General features: G+C 41.8%; 1 protein-coding gene across 1 annotated transcript; it reads right to left on the bottom strand.

The window, feature by feature from the left end:
- Positions 1 to 210: 210 nt before the first annotated feature.
- LOC104545096 (zonadhesin-like) lies at positions 211 to 23,180 on the bottom strand (the record flags this gene model as incomplete). Its single annotated transcript, XM_010190141.1, has 23 exons — positions 211 to 325; positions 1,124 to 1,262; positions 2,220 to 2,419; positions 3,084 to 3,214; positions 4,618 to 4,794; positions 6,020 to 6,188; positions 7,226 to 7,355; positions 7,971 to 8,221; positions 9,256 to 9,397; positions 9,847 to 10,055; positions 11,304 to 11,572; positions 12,317 to 12,441; positions 12,862 to 13,026; positions 13,685 to 13,926; positions 14,664 to 14,808; positions 15,098 to 15,300; positions 17,211 to 17,387; positions 18,037 to 18,128; positions 18,619 to 18,727; positions 20,354 to 20,531; positions 20,958 to 21,055; positions 22,470 to 22,562; positions 22,909 to 23,180. Coding segments are annotated over 23 exons (3,831 nt in total), but the record flags the coding sequence as incomplete, so codon positions are not given.
- Positions 23,181 to 23,528: the final 348 nt, after the last annotated feature.

Genomic DNA, 23,528 nt, shown 5'->3' with positions numbered 1-23,528 from the left:
CGGTCTGGGATTCTGTGATTCTGTGATATGTTCGTTTCTATAGAACAATCTAAGTTTTCCCTCGTGTTCCTCAAATGAGATCCTGATCGACACGGATCCTTTCTGATCCTGCAGGTATGTGACTAATGGGAGTTTTGAGATTTACAGATGCTAACAGGGGTGTGTGTGCCTTGACTCTGCTGAATGTGGCAGAGCTGGGAAAAGCCTTACCCGCACAGGTAGACTGTAGAGGAGATGAGGATGACAATAACAGCTATGCCTGCCACAACTCCAACGACGATGGCAACTGTATGGTTCTTGGGCTCCTCTGTGGAAGGGTCTTCAGCTAAAGAAGAAATAGGAGCTCTGTCAGTGAAAACTAACCATACTGTGAACAGGTTTGGTTTGTTTTTTTTCCCTGAACCCTTGCTTGGTTGATACTGTGATCTCTGATGAATGTGGCTTTCTGGAGCAGTGTAAGACCCAGGTCCTGCATGCCCTACAGAGCCCTGCTGTCGTGCCTCCCAGCACCTCTCCACTGGGGGATCTGACCCCTTCTTTCTGCTTGGATGACCACAGGCTTTCACCACTGGGTTACTAATTTACAGCACAGAAATGAAGAGCAGGCTCGGTCTTCTCCATAATGACGCCCATTTTTGAAAGAGAGGTGTGTAATGCAGCCAGTGAAATCAAACGTATTTTTATTACCTATTCTTTCCGCCTCGCAGCTTGGTCCTGTGTACAGCTCTGAACATTCACAGTAGAATTGGAGGGAGGTGCTGTTGGTAGTTTCAGAGCAGACTCCATCATTCTTACAAGGATTTGGCATACATGGTCCACCTAGCACAAAGGAAGGGGAAACACTTCAGGCTCTCGGATAATCCAACTTTGAGAGAACTGTTCTTGCTTAGATTACACTGACTCCTAGTGCTAGACATCCCTTGTACTTTTAAGGCCCCTTACTTGTACTTGCTAACAGGAATGAGGGAAAGAAGCGCTTTCTACAATGAAACATCAGAGCAAGATCCCTGGTATGCTCTTCTTCTGTACACATTGTTGCAACTATCCCCAACCCAATGATGTTCTAGAAGCAGGAAGTCAAGATTTCTTAGCATCAAAGACAGTGTGATAGTGGTTGACTCACTCCTGTAGCATCCACGGCTGTAGTTTGAAATGCCACAGATTTCATCAGGCTCACACACTATGTTAGAGCAGGAGACGGTGGAGCTTTCTGTGCACTGGCATCTCTGAGAGCAGTCATCAGTGGTGAATATTTCTCCAATCTGGAAGACAGCAGTTAAATATTAAAAAATATCAAATAAAGTCAGCCAGAGAAAACATGAGTGAAGCACTGAGGCCCCATGCTACTCTCTCTGATGACTTCCTGATGAATGGAAACAGGGCAGGTTATTTTATTTTTAGGGGTTTTTTTTTTTAGTAGTTTAGAAAAGCAAGCAGCTTACTAAACCAGTTCTTTGAAACTCAAGGATGGCCCAAGAAGGAAAACAAAATGAGAATTTGGGGTATGAGATCCTAGCCCCAGGTGAGGTGCATGTGCAACCAACAATGTCTGACTGCTGCTGGGGATAAGAGAGTGGCAGATGTGTCACACCGTGCCTCCAGGGCAATGTGGAAATGCTGTATGCCATTTTTCTGGCAAGTGCCACATGTTCATAGTAGGTGTCTCCCTCGTTCGATAAAGCAACCTTTTCTGTGCCAAGTCTCTAGTGTTAAAACAGAAATCTATGAGCTTATGAAGCTCTTCTGTCCTGCAGTGACAAAGGAAGTCTCTCTGTATTCCTCAGAATCAGCCTTGCTTGGGGCTCTCTTCATGTCATAGCCAACTCTGCAGACTCTCAGCCCTGCCTATACCACTCTTCACTGAAAGGAGAGAGACCACAGTGACCAACAGAAATTCTCTGTAATCGGTGTGTTGTAAACTTTAGAGCCTATGAAGCTATTATTTAGCTTAATAAAGGTGAAGAATCAACGTGGAGGTCAATGTGTAATCATATACTTTCTCCAAGTGCCTGCTTGAGTATTCTGGCAGGCAGGGTTTCAGAGGCAGACCAAGTGATCCACTCTTTCTTCCCTTCCTCCAGAGACCAGAATTTTACTAAACAATTGCTCTTTGTTTCTAATGCAAAGCTATGTGCTGAGGAGGAGATTGTCACAATAGTTAGCAGAAGAAAATATTGTTTGGTGCTGTGGGAGCTGTCTGACCCATAGAGAGACTGTACCTCGTAATATTTGTCAAGGTATGTGCAGCCACATTCTCTAAAAGGCACACAGTCAAAACCACTAAGAACGTAGCCAGGGAGGCATTCACAGCCTTCAACACAGGGCGATTCACACTCAGAGGGGCTGGTCAAGTCGTTGCAGGATGCTGGGCATGCAGACATGCACGAGCTGTACTTGCTGTTGGCAGGACATGGTAGAGCTGGAAAAATAAGGACAGTCCAGTTATGGCAGGTTGCTGTGCATTACTTACACAATGTCCTTTGTGGTGCAGGGGATGCTACCATTTTGTAGGAGGCAGTACGATGAACACACATGCACAGAGATGTGCATACACATATAATAGTACTGAAGTTGTAAGCAAAGCATTCCAAAGTCAGGAAATGCATTGGCAAAGATGTTTGTATGCTGCCCTCTCATTCCTGGTGTTTGCTGATCTCAAATAACTTCACATGTTGAGGGCAGCCATCCCTGCAAAGTACTAGAGCTGTTCCACAAGTCTGGGAACTGTTTCACCAGGAATAGAGTCATCTAACTGTGAGTGATGCAGGGAAAGTACGGTTTGATTGATCTCCCAGCTTGAAAAATAAAAACCACCCAGGAAAAAAGACTTCTGACAAGAGGGGAGCTGACAGCTCCGCTTTCCTAAGCTGGGGTCTGAATCTGAAAGGTTGCATAGGGCACAGAAGAGCGGCCGGAAGAGCAAGTGTGCACGCTGAACTGTGAACAGTGATTGAAGTGTGAATCAACTTGGTTTCACTTCCTGAGAAGCTTTGCTATACGATGCATCTCGGAAAAGCCTCAAATCTCAGGTTTTGAGAGTTCTTTAGGCAGAAACCCTACTTTCTGGTTCTTCCTGTGCTTACCACAAGCTGTCTGTTGCCTCCAGCCTTCCATACTGACTCCTTGCTGCTGACAGGCCAGCACGTATTCCTCCAGACTGCGACATAAGGTAGCATTCTCATCTTCTTCCACACACATATCAAACAGGCAGCTCCTATGTGCAGCAGAGAAAGTGTTCATTTCCAATACCTTTGCTGTTATTTTCAGTTGCTTTTCTGCCTGACTGAGTTAGTTCCATTTTCCTTTATCTAGCTGACAGGAAAACAGAGGAATAGAAATATCCCCAGCCACATGATTGGGGAGATCATTTGTTGTGCAGCTGCTGCTAACATGCGAGGTATTCATATAAGAACGAGCGATAAGCAGGTACCTGACTGCTTGTCACAGGAAGTTATTCTTTGCTATCTGCTTCTGTTTTGGGCTTGCATGGCTGCATCTTGCTTATAAAGCACTTCTTAGTGCTGCTAATTCTTACAGCTGGACTACACCCTTCTTTCAATACGTGGGTGCCTTTCTTATGTCTACATTCCTTAAATATTGACACAGAATTCTGTTTTAGCCAGCGTTTGGTTGCCAGTGCTACCTTCTCAGCTTTGCTTATCGTCTGACTATCCATGGCTTGGTTTTCAGAGGCACTGAGATCTGAGATGAATGGGATTTGCAAGTATGCAGCACCTCAGAGAAGTCAGGCAACCATTAAGAAGGTTGAACAGGCCGCCCAACCAAATTCTAGACTGAGGAGAAAAGTAGGCTTATGTTATAGGGTATATACATTGAAGCCAGCAGTCAGGTTTATTTGGCTTAAGATACCTGCACATTCTTCTCACAGCTAAGAGGGGCTTAGAGGTGGGCATTATCTATCCTTAAACATCAGGTGCAAGTATATGACTAAAGAAAACCGGCAGCTACTTGGCAATGTTGTGATTGGTGATGGCTGAATGACAAATGTAGGGAGGAATCAATAGGTTTCATACAGCTAAAAATTAGGTGTGTAGAAATCGTGTGTTTTGGAGGCCAGAGCAGCCCTGAAACACAGCAGAGGGAACCTCCTTGAAGATGCTGGGTCAGTCACTCTTCACTAATCTGTTTTTTGCACTTTGTGAAAAATTCAAGAAGTGTCACTGACGGCTTCAGCCTTTGTGCCTATAGCATGAAGGTTAGATTTTATGAACCCAGAATTGCTGAAAGGAAACAAATAGCCAGGTACTGAATTCTCACTGACTGGATAGGAACTGCAAGCACACTGGAAATCCCAGCCTACAAGTGTTACACTTTACACTGCTGCTGTATCTGTGTAGGAAAAAAGGAAAGCTACTTCCTAGAGCTAACAGAGAAGTGAAACTAAATAGATAGAAAGACAGATTATCACAATTAGTTAAAAATAAGGGGATTTAAACATATCAATAATGGAATCACTGGGCCCAGTTCTCCAAAGACATTTACTGTCCTCAGTTCCTATTAATGCCCTGGAGTCTGAAGGTGCAAAGTTCTTGTCAGAAACTAGTGCCAAAATTATTTTGCAAATAGGGAGAGCAACTGTCTGCAGTAGACACTTACGTGAAATAGAAATCTGGTGAGACAAGAGAATGACAATTTACGAAGGGACCATCTAAGTCAGTCAGGATCTGACATCTCGAAGTACTGTTTTCTTGCCTCAGCTGATTTTCATTGCAGCCTTGGAAAAGCCCTGTATCTGGTTCCTCCTCTGGCTCTTCTCTTGCATTGACATCTCGTCTGTAAAGGAAGTCATTATGAAACCATCAGTTCTCTGTGCATCCAGCATTCATGGTACAACTGCCTAAATAACATCACAGGAGTGCTTGTGGTGTGAGTGTAAGCTTATTTCTCTCTCATGTCTTATTCTAAATGAGAAGGAAATAGATCAAGCAAATCAAAGATGTACCAGAACACTTCCTACTATCTCAAAGATTTATGGCTATTTAAATCAAAAGGGGTATCTGTAATTATCTCTTTGGAAATTCCACGTGGCACAGGCTTCATCCAATGCTTCCTTCATCCAATATATTTAATAAAACTTGAATGTTATTCAGAATGATGCAGCTGGAACAGGCCACTGTCTCCTGGACATATGCTCACTTTCACTGAATGACTGGCCACATGCCTGAAGTGCCAGTATTCTCCTGCAGGCATAGCCTCCAGAGTTCCTTTATGCTCAATGCTAGCCTATATACTGCTTTCTACTATTCTGGCAGACAAGTTTTGGCAGCTAAATTATATCCTGGCAGCTACTACAATTCCATTTAGTTGAGGAAAAAAATTGTGTTAGTGGCTAAGCAATCTCCAAAGATCTTTCAAAGCAAATTGAGAAGGAAAGAAGGAAGAAAGAAGGAAAAAAGGAAGGAAATGTCTTTCTCTGCCTGTTTCAATGTTCTGTATGGACTAATGAGCACAGAATTTGCTCAATGACCACAAATACCATGCTGCTTTATACTCAGAAGGGATTTTTGTGTATTGGCAGAAAACATTAGATAGCCATGAAAGTAAGGAAATCAGACTTCAGGAACCTCTTGGAAGAACTGTGAATTCATCTTGATGGATTTTAAAGCTACCTTCGTGTTCTAGAGGGAAAGAAGACACTGAACCAGGATTTGCCCTCCCTCAGGCCCATCCAGTACAACGTGATGGACTTATCTTTGCCAGGGACCATGAGCTTGGCAAAGATCTTATCCATCCCTGTGCCCTTGCAGTTGTCATGGCTGTGACTCCAAAAAGGGATGCTGAACTGGAGTAACACGGTGATAGTTCAGGCCTGTTTTGGCTAGATAGAAGGGCACTGATAGTTCACCTTTGTGATGAGCAGGAAAAGTCCCTACACATAGACCAAGGAAGAAAGAGCAGAACTAAGACAGTGTAGTTATTCCTGGGTATTAACTATAGCTTAATTCACTCACTTCCAGTGGCTTTGCTTGCCATGGAGATTAAGTAGAAAATTAAGTACCTGAGACGAGAGGTTGTTCTTCTCAGAGGAACTTTCCAGCTCTCACCGAATGCATTCACGTTCTTCACCCAGACACCATCTGGCTTTAAGAAGTCATTTCTATAAATGCCATCAAAGTCACCACACAAGCCCTCCACTCTGTTTCTGTAGGTGTTGGCCAGCTTTATGTCTGGGGAAGTTCAGAGGGGGAGAAAAAAACAACCATTACACAGAAATCTCTGCTTCTGAGTGCCAAATACTGCATTTCATGGTTCAGATTGGAGCTGGTAATGCGACATGGGCCTAATACGCAAAATATGAACACAACCCTGAACATGTTCATACATGTATTTACAGGACTGCTTCTGTGCTCTGCAACACAGATCATGAAAAAAAGCCGTTTCTTGCAACCAGTAAGGTATTCTACAACATGACATCACCACCTGAGTGCTCTTAGTGCACACTGCCTGCTGCTTTGCAACAAACAGCGCACCACCCGCTTTTTGTCCTTCACTTACAATCCACTTGCTTGTTGAGAAGCACAATTCCTATAAAACAGACCTTTTCTTTCTGCAGTTGGAATTTGAGAGTTTAGAATGATGGTCATGTGTATAAATGGCCTGGCGCTTTTACCGTAGGCTCAGAAATAACGTGGCTATATTCTGCCGTAAATCAAGAGTAACTCTGCTTTGAGCAGAGGAGGTATCATGTGTTCAACTTATATGAGTGAGTTGTGTATATGTGATGTAAGGGTCCTGCTGAGAAACACTAAAGAATGGGATTATCTGGAATAGGCTTGAGAGGAAGCATGTGAAAGAATGCACTTACAGCTGCGTAGCCTGAGGACCTCAGTCCTATGGCTGAGTTAAGCTGGCAAAGGGGCAGGTCCAGACTTCATCCAGTCATCCTGATCAGCAGTTTTAAGTGTTTTGCTTTCATTTTATCACTCAGGCCTTACTTAACATGAACAAAGGTAGGGCAATCTGACTCTGTATTTCATTTCTTCTAAGTTCAGGTGAATGCAGATAAAAAAATGCCAGTTTTACAGTTTTTCTCGTTCCTGGGAAACACTTTTTGTTTTAATTTTTTGGAAGTTCATGTCACAGAGGGCCATAGGCCCAAAGGGTGAAGGTTTCTAATTTTGCCTTAGGTTTAGACTTCCTTTGGAATGAGAACATTTTTTGAGACTGCATAAGTATTCCTGCACATTGTCTTAGCATCACTTACCTGCATTCTGACTGCCATCAAAGCTCAGGTATAAGCCAAAATCTGTCTCCAGGTAAATTCTTGTTGTCCTCTGATATATACGAATACCTTCATGAGGATGAACAGGGGGTCTCACCCTCACACCATCCAACTAACAGGGAAAGAATTTGTCAGAATTCATAACATATAGACCAAATTCAAATCTGGCTTCACTACAGGTCACTGCTACAGATGAACACTCCTCTGGTTTTGAGATAAATCTATCAGATAATTGAACCAGGTAAAAAACTCAGCATTCAATTTTTTAGAGTTAACAAAATCATGTGTTGAGGAAAGTGATCTGGACACAGTCATTTCATATCATCCTAAGAGATTTCTGTTATTGAGCTAAAAATGTATATATGAGCTGTGTATGCTCTATGCACCAGTAAATGGGAACGAAATTGAGTTTTCCCAGCATAATTCACACTTTTCTTTCCCCTACCACTGAAAAAAATTTGTATGGCTTTATTGTAAGTCTTGGAATATTTGATGTTTTATTTCTAAATCTGTATTTATTCATTTATTTGTTTGAACTAGAATTCTATGCTTCATAGCTATAGAGAAAAAAGGCTCAACACAACTGAAAATCCCATCTGTGGTATGCCTTATAGCACTGCTGTTCCCTTTACCTTTAATACTTAAATGCTTCGGAACAGACGTTCATTACTCAAAGGTGTTTTATCTGAGAGCCTCTTCAGTGCTCTGCAGTCAATGAGAGACTTACCACAATCTGCTTGTTCTGTCTGAATCGCACTGTGTGGTTGTAAACATTGATGAGGATCTCTTTCAGGTAAGTGATGTGTCGACTTAGAAGAAGAGGGTAGTTCACGCCTTCAATGCTGAACTGCGTCAGAGTATCAGGCAGGTCAGGGATGGTCTGAGCCAGAACGTACGTGTATTTCCCTTGAAAGTGGTGCACCAGGCCATCAAAGGTGACATAGTGTGGATCGCCCATGATCCGGCATTTCCCAAAACCTAAAGGGGAAGAGCTTCATTACTCTCCAGTCTGAATGTGGATATGCCAGATCTCAAGCATGGATCATTTTAACATAAGTCAGATAAAAATGACATGCAGGTCTCTTAAAAGTAAAGATGGGTGCTCAGACAGCCGTGAATGGGCACTTAAATGGAGAGATGGCCAGAGAAGCTAATTCCTTTGCTGAGAACCAGTGCGAGCCAACTGAACTGAAGCAGAAAATTAGGGTTTATAGGCTTTATGGAGACTAAGCTGTGCACATTTGTCCTCTGCAGAGGAATGACTGCCACGAAGCATGGCTTGCGGTGGGCTCTTAGAGATGTCAGTTTAATAATCCTCTGAAATGGTTGCTACAAAATTATCGGAACATGAAAAACAATGTCTAATTTTGACTGGCTCACTGCTGTGACACCGATTTCTTCTAAGGTTACTAAATTGATCATTGGGTTCACCAAACCTAACAATCAGATGCAGCAACAATGATCTAAGTATTCTCCTTGACCCCTGAGCACAGAGCAAACCATTATCCCAGGACCAAGGTTCTCCTTAAGACTGCTGGGGCGCCTCTGCTGTGGTATTTTGCCAAAATGGAGCAGGGGGAAGCGGAATTCGCATTATGCTCTTGTACTCATCATCATTACAGTAGGACCTATGCCATACTATCCTTCAAAATTGAAGTGGAGAGTCATTAGCAACAAGCTATCTCCTAAACAATCCAATTTACCTAGAGAATATAGGATTAACTTTGCTTATCCAAAGCAACTATTGGATGAAAAGCACCAAGATTCTCTGACTGGCCTATTACGTACCTGTTCAGATCTCCTTTACCGTGTTTTGCCTTTATTTTTTTCTGTTCTCAAATCAATATGCAATGGAAAACAACAGGATTACTGCCAAAGGGTTTACAGACATATCTGGGTTTTGGTTTTGGTAGATGCAGTGCAAATATTTCTTTCTGTTTTGTTTTATTTTTAATTTTCTTTCCCCTCATGGTCCCTCATGGAACACCAAGTGAAGACCTGCCTGCACATACCTGTTGGGTTGCACTTGTGTTTTCCGTTTTTGATCACGCAGGTTTCTCTAGAATCACAGCTATAGCTCCTGCATTTGATGACACCGTTCTTCTGACACTCACATCTTCTGGTGCAATGTGGAGTTATCCAAGTCTCCCCAGCCTGGATCAGGTTGTGTTAATAATGTGTTACCAAGGTGCTCAGCTTTGCAATGCAATAAAAGTTCAATAGCAAAGGGTGTGGGGGAACAGCTAGCTGCAACCTGTCTAGTTGGCAATTCCACAGCTGCTCAATCCAGATGTAATCTCACCAAGAGCCTGGGAGAGGGATCCCAGACCATTATCTTGTCTTCGACTTGAACACAAAGCAGGACTAAGGCAGAGTGCCTGAATAACTGTGATCAATTGGCTAGTTTTGAATATGCCTCAGTTTTCACCTCAGGTGCAAAGTACCAGACTCTTGCACCTCCTAATACCTGATACAAGTCAGATGAAAGGTATTTAAGAGGTAGACCCTGAAGATTTTTTTCCTTTCGCTCATGCAGATAGGCAGGGGACCAACTTTCTACAAGTTTTGCAGTGAGAGATTTGCTCCATGGACAAACTACTTACACTGTAGTAATTGTTGTCATCATCCCTGCAGCCACAATTGCTCAGAGGTACACACTTGCCATTGCTGAGCACGTAATTATCATCGCACTCACAGCCCTCTGTGCACTCTTCTGTCCTCTCACAAAGGGAAGAGGCAAAAATGTCATTGCATGTTGATGGGCAGGTGGAGACACAATCCGTGTAATGGCTCTGGTATGGACAGGGCAATGCTGCGTGGGTGAAGAGAATAGAACCAGTGTTATTAAACAGATTTAGAAAGTGCACTGCAAACACATGTGCCCGCCTGAACAACCTGGTCTATAAAATGGCAGTATAGAATTGCCTTTTAATAGCTGATTTTGATCATCAACTGGTTTTGATTTTTTTTATATTTTATTTTAAAAACCAACAAAACCAAACCAGAGAACACTCTCTGGAGCTGCTGATTCAGTTCTGGTACAGATATGCCTGAACTGGTGGCACCTGGCGCTAGATCATTCAGATTCAGTATTCCATTTCAGCTGCAAATACCTCTTCGGGCACTGCTAGAAATGAGAATCCTTAGGGCAAATTCCTTAGGATGTCCCCCCCTCTGGCAATGCAAAGCAGGTGTATATCAAGCTTAACCACAGACATAAACACATAAAGAGCTACAGATACACAGTGTTAGACCGAAGACTCATCTAGCTCTATACCCTACTTCTGCCAATGACTAGAGATGCATAAGGGGACAGTTCAAGAAAGAGGGTAGCAGGACAAAGAGTCTTGTTTGTTTGGTATTTTCCTCCACTTGTGGCAAGGAGGCAACTAGAAATTTCTAATAGACATGGTCAACACTCATCTGGTTCGTTTTTTACCCAGTCAATTGTTTTATCCTCCTCAACACTCTGTGATAATTAACTCCACATTGCAATACTAAATTGTGAAAAAAAAACCAACCATGCCCAAACAACAGAAAGAAACCCATTACTCATTTTTACATAATTTATTTGTTACTTTTTTGAATAGGTGGAGTGAGGCACATACAGTGGAAATCAATCCGACAATGTGGCCCTTAATAAGCAACTGGCCAAATTGCCAGTTTTCATTCAAAACACAGCAGTTGGCATTGAGCCCTGTGTCCTAACACAGCATCTCACTTTGTTTTAGTTTTCTGGTTATGTTATTTCACCATTGCTCGTTGCAATAACTCATGGCATTCATTTGGCTACTAAAGGCATTCTACCTCCACATTACTATCCTATACTATATACTGTACTATACTATATACTGTAACTTGTCTAGTCCTGAGTTATTACTGGGTTTAGCTCGACTTGAACACAGTTCAGTGAAACAATGGAGTCATAAAATCATAATTGCACTTTGTGCGAAATCTGGTTTAATTTTCTTTTACATAACTTGTTCACCTAATACTGCTAATTTGTTTTCATGCTATCGGCCAGCCAAGGTTCAACTTTCTCACTTGGTTGTGCACTTACGGCAGAATGTGTTATTCCTCCACTTAATGGTGATTCCATAATTCCTGCAGGTGTCCACATAGACTTGAACTATGTCACAGAGAGCAGCCTTCATGCCATCGTACTGGCACATGTCATAGATGCAGCTCTGTATGAAGTCTTCAGGCTTGACTAGATTATGACACGCTTTGAATTTGTCTGATTTTAGGACGTTGCACTGGCTTTCAATGGCTGGTTTATTCTCCGCAGTGCAAGGAAGAACATCATCTTCTCGTAAGTCTGGTAAACAACTGCATGAAAGCACAGACACAACTGCCTTTAATATTCAAAGCCATATATAAGAAAGAGACTGAAGTGGATGTTTGTTTCTACTGAAAGGTATTAAATAATGCTAGAGACTACAGTCTTCTTTCTGCCTATGAGCAAAAGATTAGGCAGAAGTAGAGCTTGCCTGGCAGTCACCAGGCTATGTCTGACCCTCGTTACTCTCACTGAACTTGACCCTGACTACAGGATTCACTTCTCAGCTTGACCTCAGACCTGCGTCATCACTGCAAACTTGTGTGGTGATCTGAACTCTTGGCTGACCCTGGCTTCCACCCTTGGGCCTGCCCTGCCTGCCTTGCTTGGCCAGTGTGGGATGGGCCCTGGCTGGTGAGGCCACCATTCTCTTGGCTGTGCTATCACACTGAGCTCCATGCCCTGGGGAGCAGCCGGCCCTCACTGTTCACCAACACCATCACCCTGCTCTAGGTGTTTTCAGCGTAAAATGAATGGAGGCTATGTCACACTGTGGACTGCTCCAAAGCCCAATTCCTCAGGTGTGTATATAGATCAGCAGAATGGCTGTGGTTTCCCTCTGGCCTGTGCAGTGGTTTCCTGTGGTGATGGCTTTTTTTTTTTTGAGCTTCAAATTCAAGAGGAAACTTCTCACATACACGGCTGTATGTTACGAAGTAGCAAATGATCAAAACAACTGAAAGAAGACACTTTCCCCAAGGAAGAGGGAAGGTATGAAAAGAAGTTGCATTTACCCTGCATCACTGTCTTCCTCCTTTTTCCAGCTGTTTCCAAACTGTGGGACACTGACAAGTGTACCATTGGGCAAGAACAGATCATCTTCACGTTTATCGTTGAAGTTACCACACATGCCATTCACCTGGAAATGAATAAGAACCACATTTTAAGCACAATCTGTTCTATATCAGCTAGCCCAATAACTTCTTATTCATTGCCTATGAAATGATGTGACCAAATCACCACGAGCAACTGATCTTGTACCCAACATTTCAGACAGCCTCACTAAAATAGAAACTGCGGTACATCTGCGGTTCCCTAAGGCTTCAAGGCCTTTAATTCTATAAGATGGATGTTTTCCCCTAGCCAGGTAATTTTCTCTAACTACTCCCTTAGAACACAAGGAAATTGTGAATAGAAAAAATAGAAAGGTAAAAATGACATATGTTACAATACTGCTACAGAGATGCAATAGCAAAATGCAGGGATAAAAGAAATTAAAAGTAAATGCACGAAGCAGCAGTTTTGAAACAGTGCCAGGTGTTTACATACTAAATCTTACCTTTGAGAAATAAGACTGTGGGAGGGTGATTTCCAGATGGTGATCGCCGTCATATTTCACTATCATACCAAAGTCAGTTTCCACTACTACAAATCTGCCAACGTTTCCAATGGAAATGCCTCGCAACCGGTTCTCCACTGGAGTGTAGGCTCTCTCATTGTTCAGCTGCAGAGACACGTCATTCGTCAGCACGGACATTCTTCCATGAAAGCTTTTCAGCTCACAGTCTATATTCCTTGCAGAGCTGAAGATTTCTCTATGACAGTTTTAGATTCTTTACACTTCCACCATTGCATATTCCAACTATGGGTTGCAGGAATCAGTCTTTTATCTAAGGAGAGCTGGGCAGGACTTACAGCCTGTGCCTTTAGCATGGAGCTGGAAAGATCCCTGGTAGTGAGCAGGCTCTTGCCCACCCATAGGGTGCATTCCCTGCCTCTCTGGCATTCACTGCCACGAATCCTGGTGCTATTCTAGACCAATACTATATGACTTGCTTTTCCTCTGCTCTTGCTAGCTAGCTGGTGATGATTGCTATTGGAGCCTATTGGAGAGCCTCATTCTTTAGCTCATGCAACAATTCTCAAGGCTCTGGGCTCCATCTCCAAGATACAGCCAATAGAACAGTAAACCCAAACCAGAAGCCTTGAGAGCTAGTAAGAAATAATATTTCCCCATGATATCCACTTAATGGAAGTGTCCATAAGTATTCAGCATACATGTACGTATTCCTTAGAAAACATGAAGATCCTTTTTCCTACAGCTACTGTAGTGAGCTAATTTTAAGATACTTCTTGTCAGAATAAAGGGCACCACCACCTACCAGGATTCCTTGGCTTTTCTGAAGGGTGATTCGTACACCGTACACATCTATGTAGACTTCTTTCAGGTATGTGGCCCCTCTTAGTCCTCTGTCTTCATTCTTGCCGAGGATGGTTATAGGAATGATACTGTCGGTGTCGACAACCTCAACCAAGGTGTAGGTGCAGGTACCCACAAAAGTGTACATCATTCCATCGAAAGTGAAGTAATGAGGATCTCCTGCCACTTGACATGTTGCTTGGCCTGAAGGCGAAAATAGTATCTAAGAACTTTGGACTGGATTTCACCATGGACTCAGCTGACCAAAGATGTTTGCATTAGTGCAGCAACCTAATCCGGATCATTGTTATGTGAGCAGACTGAGATACCTCAGGTTCATGCTGATGACATTTATTTGGAAACAAGAAATTTCCAGAAAGTGTCTCATAAATGTAATTTGTAAATTATGCACAAACTGGCAACATGGCAGCAAATGAAGCTCTTTATACATTTCTCTATGTTGTTGTAGCTATGATTTATGGTAGTTGAGAGGAAGCTTTTATACTTAGTTCTATAAAAATCTATAATTACATGTACAAATAGTTGTGTAAATACAAAAGTAAATAAATTTGCGTCTGTATACATAGATACTTAATGTACTTGCCATCACCCAGACTCTCAGAAATGCAGTTCTCAGTTATTCCTAAATTTAGAGCTTGCAGCATTGGTGATGTGAGACTTGAATTTGTATTATCAACACAAAAGGAACCCGGGTGACCTTGCAAGATTTTGGGCAATATCAGTTTTCGCTGATATCCACTACAACAGAAGGAGAGCTGTGCTTGCAAGACATGTCATCATGTCTTTTCATCTCTTGGCACTGGCAGCAGTCAGTTAGGACTTCTTTGCCATCACATATGAAAAGATATTTATATTAAAAAGCTAGAAGAAGGATCTAATTATTGAATTGCCATTGAGAACCATTTTCAGGCAGGACTTACCATTGGAATGACAGCCCAGCACACCATCCTGAATACTGCATTCCTCCCGGACTCCACACTCCCAGGATGTGCATACAATGGTGTTATCAGCCTTGCAAGTGCAGCGTTCAGTGCAAGGATAACTGGTGAACCAGCTTTCATCCAGCTGAGTGGAAAAAGAGTATAGAAGAATATACTGTAAGATAAATTGGAAGGTAATATCATAAGGGACAATCAAATTACTAGTATTTAAATGTGCATGGTACATGATCATTTGGGCAACACAGATTATGGGTCAAGAAGGCTGGCAAAGTGAGTCTATTTTATGATTATTAATGGTGTAAAGATTAATTGTGCTAGTGTTATTAACGTTTTTTTCTCTCAGGATGATAGAGATTCCCTGATTTATTTTTTATTTTTATTTTTATTTTCTTTTAATGTCTGAGGTAACTTGCCTGGTGGTACTGGTTTTTTTCATCAACACAACCACAGCTGCTTTCTGGCACACATTTGTCTCCACTCAAAACATAGCCTTCCTTACAGAAGCAACCTTCCACTGGTAAGGAACTGCAGGAATCAGTTGCTGAGATGTTCAAACAGGTAGCGGGACACCTAGTACCACAGCTCTTGTAGATGCTGCCTCCAGGACAGGACATTGCTAGAGAGAAAAAGGAAAAATAAGATCACTGAAAAGGGCAAAATCATGATAAAAGTTTTCCTGATGCTGTTTGCTCCTGAAAATATACAAAAATTGCTGCTAGAAAGTCTAACACTGGAGAGTGCTGTGTGCAAAGGGTTTTCTTGCAGTGTGAGATGGGTGACTCCTGGTAGAGGTGGGTAAGATAGGTGGGCAACCCTGCACTTCACCTCACAAAGGAAGTCAAACATTGTAGTCTTGCTTTGAGGGTAGGTCTGCTGTGATCGTACAGGAGTAATTGTGCTTGGTTCAGTAAACTTTTTTTCTGCAGGTTTAAAGACATAAAGTCACTTCATTAAGGGAATAGAAGAATCTCTTCACGTATCAGCTGATATGGCCCCATTTACTGTAGTTACTACTTGAACACCTGGCATGTATTTAAAAATAGAACTAAAAAGCAGACTGTCTTTCATTGAGACTCCTTGAGGAAAATCTATTACACTGTCACATCCCTCCTGCTCATGGTAGAACTGGACATCTCTCTCATTCTCTCTCTCATCACTCAAAGTGTGCTCCCCAGGAAAGACATTGCATTTTTCAGAAATCCTGAAGCATTTGTCCATTTCTGTCATCTAAAAAAACCCTAAATATCATTTCTGGTTAGATTCTGTGATAACTTCCATTTACTTCTGTCCCTACAGCAGGACCTCTTAGTCCTTGCAGCCAGTTACAGCCAACATCTCCAGTCATCTAGCCAAGGTCCCTGGCCTTTGTCAGGTTCTTAACTGAGTTTTTATTTGAATTACTGATGGAGGGAGCACTTGAGAGTCAATTCTCTTAATCTGATTGACTCCTCTCTATCACAGTAATTAAGCCATAGATATTTAGGTCCTGGGCTATGGCCTCAGACTATGGAGACTGAATGGCCGTAGGTTCAATTTGATTTGGAGGGTTAGAAGTTTGTTTCTTGCACTGTCTTCTTATTATACACGAATTCTCTGTGCTCTGTCCTCCCAGAGCTGACTTACTGGGTGCTTCAAAGCCATTCTAAAGTCACAGTAATTCTTTTTCCAAACTGAGCAGTTCCCAGAATCGCTCAAGGATTTTTATGGTTTAGTTTCAATGCAGAGCAAAAAAAGCAGAAAAAAAAATGAAAAAGGAAAAAAGGTGCAAATCTACAGGAGGTAATACAGTGGTAACTGGTATAATCAAAATCCGTGTAAAAAACAATAAAAAAGAGAATAATTATGGTTTATTTCAGTGTGGTTGACCTTTAGAGGAACTATTTTTTTCTCCAGGTGTGTACTTTATGGATATAAAGGTCCTTTAGAAGACATCTGGCAAGCAAAAAACCTGCTCAGTGCTGCATAAAATCAGCACCACTGGAACTACTGGAACGCTTTATTCTAAGAAATATGAGTTCATCGTATGAAACTTCCCATAAGGTCATTCTGGAGAGAATTAATTGGGAGATAGGTGAGAATACTTAATTTCTTTGCTTTATAGAGAAACACTTGTAAACTTCCTAGAAACAGCTGTTTTTCAAGGTGTCCTATTAACTGGTTTTTTAACTAACAGCCATCAATAAGCATTTGTGTATGGAGGACTACCAGCTCTGCTTACTTTGAGGATGGTAGATTTTCAGTGGAGCAAAACAACAGTTATTTCCCCAGTGCAGAAACTCACATAAAATACAGTTGAATGTAATCAAACTTTTCCAAGAAACTAATAGTGAATTATTAAAACTTTAAGGATTAGACCCACATATATTCAAACGTTCATGGGAATTATACAAATACTGGAACGGTACTGAAGCTGAAGCAGGCTCAAGACATGGCAAAAGGTAGACTATTCTCAAAACAATACATAAAATGAAATAACATACATGAAGCTTAAAACCAGAGTAGATATTTGTAAGTCACGACACTCACGGCAAAGAGTAGCATTCCTCCACTCTATGCATATCCCAGCGTTGATACATGACTCTGCATAGGCCTGCAGTCCATAGCATAAGGATGTTGCCTGTCCACCAGTGAAACACATGTCGTAAACACAGTTTTCAAAGAAATTCTCTGGAGGCACTTTGGTATGACAATCCTTGAAGATTCCTGTGTAGATCAAGAAAGATGTATAGAAGGATAGAAAAGAGATTGGGAATTGTAAGATCACCACCACCGTCTATTTTCTGTCATGGCAAGTGTACTGCGAGTGCTCCAGGCTAACTTTGTTTAGTAAGTTAAACCAATACTTGAAATGAAGCATACACAGTGAGACTTGGCACTCCGGATCAGGCTTTCTTCTTTTTGTGTGATTGATACACAATAGCTTACATAAATTTTTTTTGTTGATACAACACAGCTTACATAAATTAAGAGCTGCTGACTAGGCAAGCCACTAATTCTAGACAACTGCAGGGGCTTTCTAATGCAGGGAACATCTACAGAAATTCAGATAAAGTATCTGTAACACATGCAATGACAGTGCCCTCTGAACTATTTCTTCTAGCAAGCAGAGTGCACGTCGTCCTAAAGCAAAGAGATGTTCTGGCTCCCTGTGCACGTTCTCAGATAATCTTCATGGATGCATTAGCAGTGTCTGAATGGTTGACTTATCTTTACCAAGCATCTATGAGTTTTATGTTGGCAGTTGACACTGGAGGTTTTATACGCTTGCAGTGTGAGCTCAGAACAATGGACTATAGAGAGGAGACAACACAAGTGCTCCATCACATGGCTCGCAGAACTACCGACACACTACCTGTTGGGTCTGTGATCATGCCACATGCTGTGTTCTTCTTTGCTTCACTCTCCAGCACAGGATCACATTGCTCTTCTGATCCACTGGAGCATCTGGGGAAAGCAAGTAAAATCAAGCGTGTGTTTCACATCTCTTACTATCAGATTTTCAGTGGAAGATTGACACATGACAACCCTGCACAACAGAGTGTATTTTATTACAGTCACAGGACTTTATCCAGCTTCTTTGAAAAGCTGATGTCAGCCCTATCATTGAATGGACTCCCTTTTTTAGGCTTTCTGGGCTATTCAAAGGCTTATTCTTAGCTGAAAAAAGACCTATGGGATCCAATCAGTTACAGTTTCCAACCAGGGAACCATCCCCCCTCCCACTCAGCAGACAATTCCTGCTTTGGAAAACAATACTTAAGGGACACAAACTCTCTTCTCATTCCCTGATCAGTGTAAAGCGACAGCTCCCTACTTCTAATGGGCAGTCAGAAGACGTAAAATAGAACTGGATGACAAAGCCAGTGAGTAGACGGATGTCTGATTTTATGGAGCTTGATTAGCAAATACCATGTGATTAAATTAATATACGTACATGGTGTTATTCTCAGGTACAAGCCAGCTTTCTCCAAGATCAGTGGAACCACTTGCAATGTCACCATTGGGCTTTATGTTGTCATCATTTGGATCACCATTATAATTACCTGTAAAGGTAAAAGGACATTTATGGGATGCATGAAGTTCACACCTGTAGAACAAGCCTAGGTTTCAGGTTGTATAATAAACTAGAATGAACTAGGGAGAGTGTATGTGCAACATCAACGTGGACTGGACAAAAGAAGAAGAGCTCAGTTGTGTTTTAGACTTTGACCACTGACAGGAGCTGCTGTTCAGAGACTTGTGGAGTTGAAGCAAGAAGTCTGCAAGTTCTTATGTAACTAGAGCACATTGCATACAAGAAAGAATTACTTAGCTAAAAAAACCCCCAATTAATTTCCTTGGATCCTACCTGTAGAATGTTGGACTGAAAATCAAATGGTGTTATTTGCACCATTAGATCCTTAGGTAGACTTCCTGAATGTGAAAGTGTGAAAAACCCATGGAGAGATAATTGAACTAGGAAATTTCAGATGATTCAAATCAAAGAATAATCAGAAACTCACAAGACAAGCTACTCTTGACATTTCTACAGTCCAGTTTCCATCCTGAAGTACTTTTCATATAATCACCTGGATTTTGGAATGTTGCTCCAACTAAACCTACCCAGGTTCAGGCATTAGCAACATTGCTGATGAAAAATCACAGGTCATTGTAATTCCAGTGAACTCCTCCTGTCATTAGCTACATGAGCCACCTGTGACACTCTCATTTACTTTGCAATCCTATTGTGACAGAATTTCTCACAGAACGCAGCAGAATGTGCCCTTTGAGTCTGATCTTTCTCACAGGACTCTAAAAGACCTCTGTGGGGTTTTTTTATATTTAGCACTTAATATTTTGTGACACTTGAATTTTGAAAATAAAGCATGAGTTTTCTTTTCCTGTCAGCTCAGGATTTTCCATATTGAATCCTTGTGATTGCTTTGTTTTAATGTAGATTGTGACTATCTTAGCAGGAATAAAAAAGGAATAAAAAATAAGCCTTAGTAGTCTAATTTTTCTTTTCTGTCTCTTTCTTTTATTTCTTCTTTTATTTTTCCTTTGATCATAAGAATAAAAAATAAGCCTTAGTAGTCTAATTTTTCTTTTCTGTCTCTTTCTTTTATTTCTTCTTTTATTTTTCCTTTGATCATAAAACCATGATCATTCAGGTTGTATAAATGCCTCCTAAAGCAGCACAGGAAAACAGCAGCAGGAAAGTTTGGGGAAGTTGACAGTAAGCTATTCTGAAGATTGCTCTCTGCTGTGGAAACGGGCTCAAGTTTTTATGATTTACAAAATGAAATGGTATAGCATTTCTCACCCGACAAAAGACAAATACATCAGAATGTAAACAACAGAAAAATGCATTTGTAGAATTCTTGAATAGATGCATGCAAATCTTTACCTTCCTAAATTTAAACTGTAAAACTGAAGCGAGGTTTCTTTCTTTAGCTAAAAATCTTATTTGTAGTTCTACTTCACAAATAGATAGCATGTTATCAGGAAGTTTGTAAGTAACAGTTCCTATAAACTGAAAAATTCTGGCAAGTTTTCTTCACTGCTGTAAATTCTAGTCGATTTGACAAGGAGTAGTTGTGTGCAGGGTAAGTACGACATGCTAAGAAAAAAAGTTTAAGTAATCACCAGCCTCCACAACTCACTAAAAAGTGCCTAAGCCTATGACTTACCACAGAGGCCACAGAGCAAACCACTGTAAGTAGAGGGCACAGAGACTTCCGCGTAGTGATTTCCATCATATCTCACCCACAGCCCAAAGTCAGTTTCCAAGAGAACATATCCACCGCTGCTTTGAATACTGATCTTCTTTTCAATAAATACAGGCAGGTTCATTCTCCTGCCATTCACCTGTACAACAAGTTGTAGAAGTTAGTGTATGGCTGCCGTGACTCCTACAACTACCAGCAGCTAAATAAAACGGTGAAAGGTATGTAACCTTGTGTACAAGGGAACTGGAAGTAATTAAAGAACAACTAATCTGAGCAAATTTGATGAACATGTCATTAAAAGCGGTATATTTAGCTTACAGAAAGAGAAAGTTTGCTATGAACTCTACAATCAGAGAAAATATTTCATTATCTGCATGTCAGTTTTAAAACATTATATATGCATGTGTTTTCTTACATTCACTTTTTTGTTTTTCAGCAAAGAAATCTGGGTGCCATAGACTTCCACGTGCACTGACTTCACATAAGAGACTTTGGTGTTGGCTCCTCTGTGCTCATTTGTTGTGGACACATCGAAGTATGGAAGCCTCTCAGAGATGCTACACACTTTGGAGAGGGTGTAAGTACAATTTCCCATGAAATTATGAACTCTGTGGTCAAAAGTGTTATAATGTGGATCCCCAGAGGCACTGCAGGAAGCACGCCCTGGAAAGAAAGACAGACAGAATAATTCCCCCTGAATCTCTACCAGACTTCTGCAGTTGCTTTGTTCCCACTTCATTTTGCTTTCTATTTGCTGCTCAGACAGTACAGTGAAGACATCAGTCGAAAACACTTCAAAGCCCAGCCCAGCCTCCTGTCTTTGGACCCATACAGAATCTGTACTCTCAAGTATTAGAAATCTATGCTAGAGGTTGAGGAAGAAATATAAGCAAAAAGCTTTGATTTTTTAAAAATGCTTTGCTATTAAGACATCACTGTAGAAAGTGGAGCAGTGAGTTTTTAGTGTCCATGTCTGAAAGGCTATTTCTGACTAAATAGGGAGAATGTCCTCAAAAACTTAGAAGGGTTGGTTAGCCAGAACAGACTGCTTCACTAAAAGCTGTCTGGGGTTCTGTACTCACATCAGTTATGGATCTCCCATTGAACCCTGCATACACAAGATGTTCTTTACACACTTTAAAAAATATTGAAGTTAATTAGCCAGTGATAATATGCACACATGGAGGTACACAGTGTGTGGGCATTTGTGTGTGTGAGCTGGGTAAGGTTTTGAGTGCTAGTAAGAAATTTCCATTTTTAACAAAAAACACCTTGCCATCGAATCTTAGAAGAGCTGAACTTGCAGGTGTTTTATGGTGTTTAACAACAACAACAACAAAGAATGAAAAGAGGTCCTTACTTTTGCTCTGCTTTTCAATGTCATGTTACAAAAATAGCTATACTTCTGCTTGTGTATATGTTAACCTTAGCTACTTACACACAAACTATTAAAACTCCAGGAAATACACACATAACAATTATAAAAAAAACCAGGAGACATCCAAACTGACTAGGTGAGCTAGCACTCTCTTGTAACTAATGAACTGGCACGTGTAGAAGACTTAGTGCTTAAAATCAGAGGAAAGAAGCAGTTAAAATTTATCTTAAATGACATTTTAATGTATTTCCCAAGTACTAAAATGACAATAACCACAATGACTCAGCCTTTTCCAGGACCATATAATTGGATTATATACACAATAAAAACAGAATTTATAAGCTAAAATCAATTCCAAAGTACTACAAAAAATAACACCTGTATGAGATGTGAAAACTTGCCACAGAAAAGGGTAATTTCAGTATTTATAGACATGCTAATAAAGGCTATGTGAGATAACTATCAGCCAGCTGGTCTGCTGATGCGCTGTGGCAAAAGAGACTCAGGAAAGGACTTCAGCAGTGATTAGTCAGAACAAGTGCCAGCACTGAAGGACTGTCTCAACGGTGTGATTGGCTGCGATAGAAAAAGCCCTGAACCTCCATTGTAAAAACTCTGCCACATGGCGGTGGGATGTGCATTAAGAAAAATAAGCAGTTTTGACACGCAGTAAGAAATGGGGATGGGATGTGGCCGTACCTGAGCTCGGTGTTGGTCTTGATGGCGTTGGTGTGTGTGGAGTCTGCGTTGTTGTGCTTGGTGAAGGGATTGTGGGTGTTGGTGTTGATGGACCTAGCAGGAGACAGAGTTAGAGGAGATCTGCACTAAAATGAGAGATTTGTTCCAGACAGCTAGCCCACCCTTCCCAAACACCCAACAACAAGACAAGAAAAGAGCAGGGCAGAAATTGCAGAGTGTCATCTGAGAAAGAGCCCTGCCACTCATGGGCTCTGCCACGAGCATAGATGGGGACAGAGGACAAGGAGCGCAGGATAGGAATTCCAAGGTATCCCTAACGTGAAGAGAATCTTCACCCAATGTCTGTCACACCAGAGCAGGTAGGTGACACATGGAGAAGCCCCCACCACAACCTCCCCGTTCCTTGAATCTGGGCCACAAGGACCAGCAGAACACTTACCACAGACAGTGCCAGCACTCCAGTCTCCAAGATCAACGCCTGCCTCAGCACAGGCTGCAGCATAGGCCCCCAGGTCATTGCAGAGCTGCTCCGTGCTTCCACCTGTGGCACACTGGTCATAGACACAGCTCTCAAAGTACGTCTTGGGTGGCACAACTGCATGACATGGCTGGAACGGGCCACTGAGTTGCGTGAGGATTGCACACTGCTTGTTAGCTGCCTCCTCTTCCGAGGGGGAGCAGGACGCAGGTGGGATGATGGCTGGGTCACACCTACAAAGCAAAGAAACTACCCTGAGCTCACACCCCCGAGCCTCACAGCTCCCTGTGGCCCCCAGCCACAGTGTTCTCTGACCTCCTCTCCAGCCAAAACCTCAGCCTCTGGAGTCCAGAACCCTTGATGAGACAAGGCAGTCAGAGCTGTCACTTGCAAGGATGAGCAACACAGCCCACGGTCACCACTCCCGTCCATGGCCTCATTTGGTCAGAAACAAATGTCTGAGGCAGTTGCAATGGCAACAGCTTGGGGAAAACATCATGGAAAGTCCTGGCCCACTCGCTCTGGGGTCACAAGCAGTCAGATGCAGCACATGGAGTGGGACAGCAGGGCCCTGCACAGAG

This window comes from Mesitornis unicolor, unplaced genomic scaffold (genome assembly GCF_000695765.1).
Source record: "Mesitornis unicolor isolate BGI_N332 unplaced genomic scaffold, ASM69576v1 scaffold26818, whole genome shotgun sequence".
NCBI lineage: Eukaryota > Metazoa > Chordata > Aves > Mesitornithiformes > Mesitornithidae > Mesitornis > Mesitornis unicolor.
This window is presented reverse-complemented; position numbering and strand designations above follow the sequence as displayed.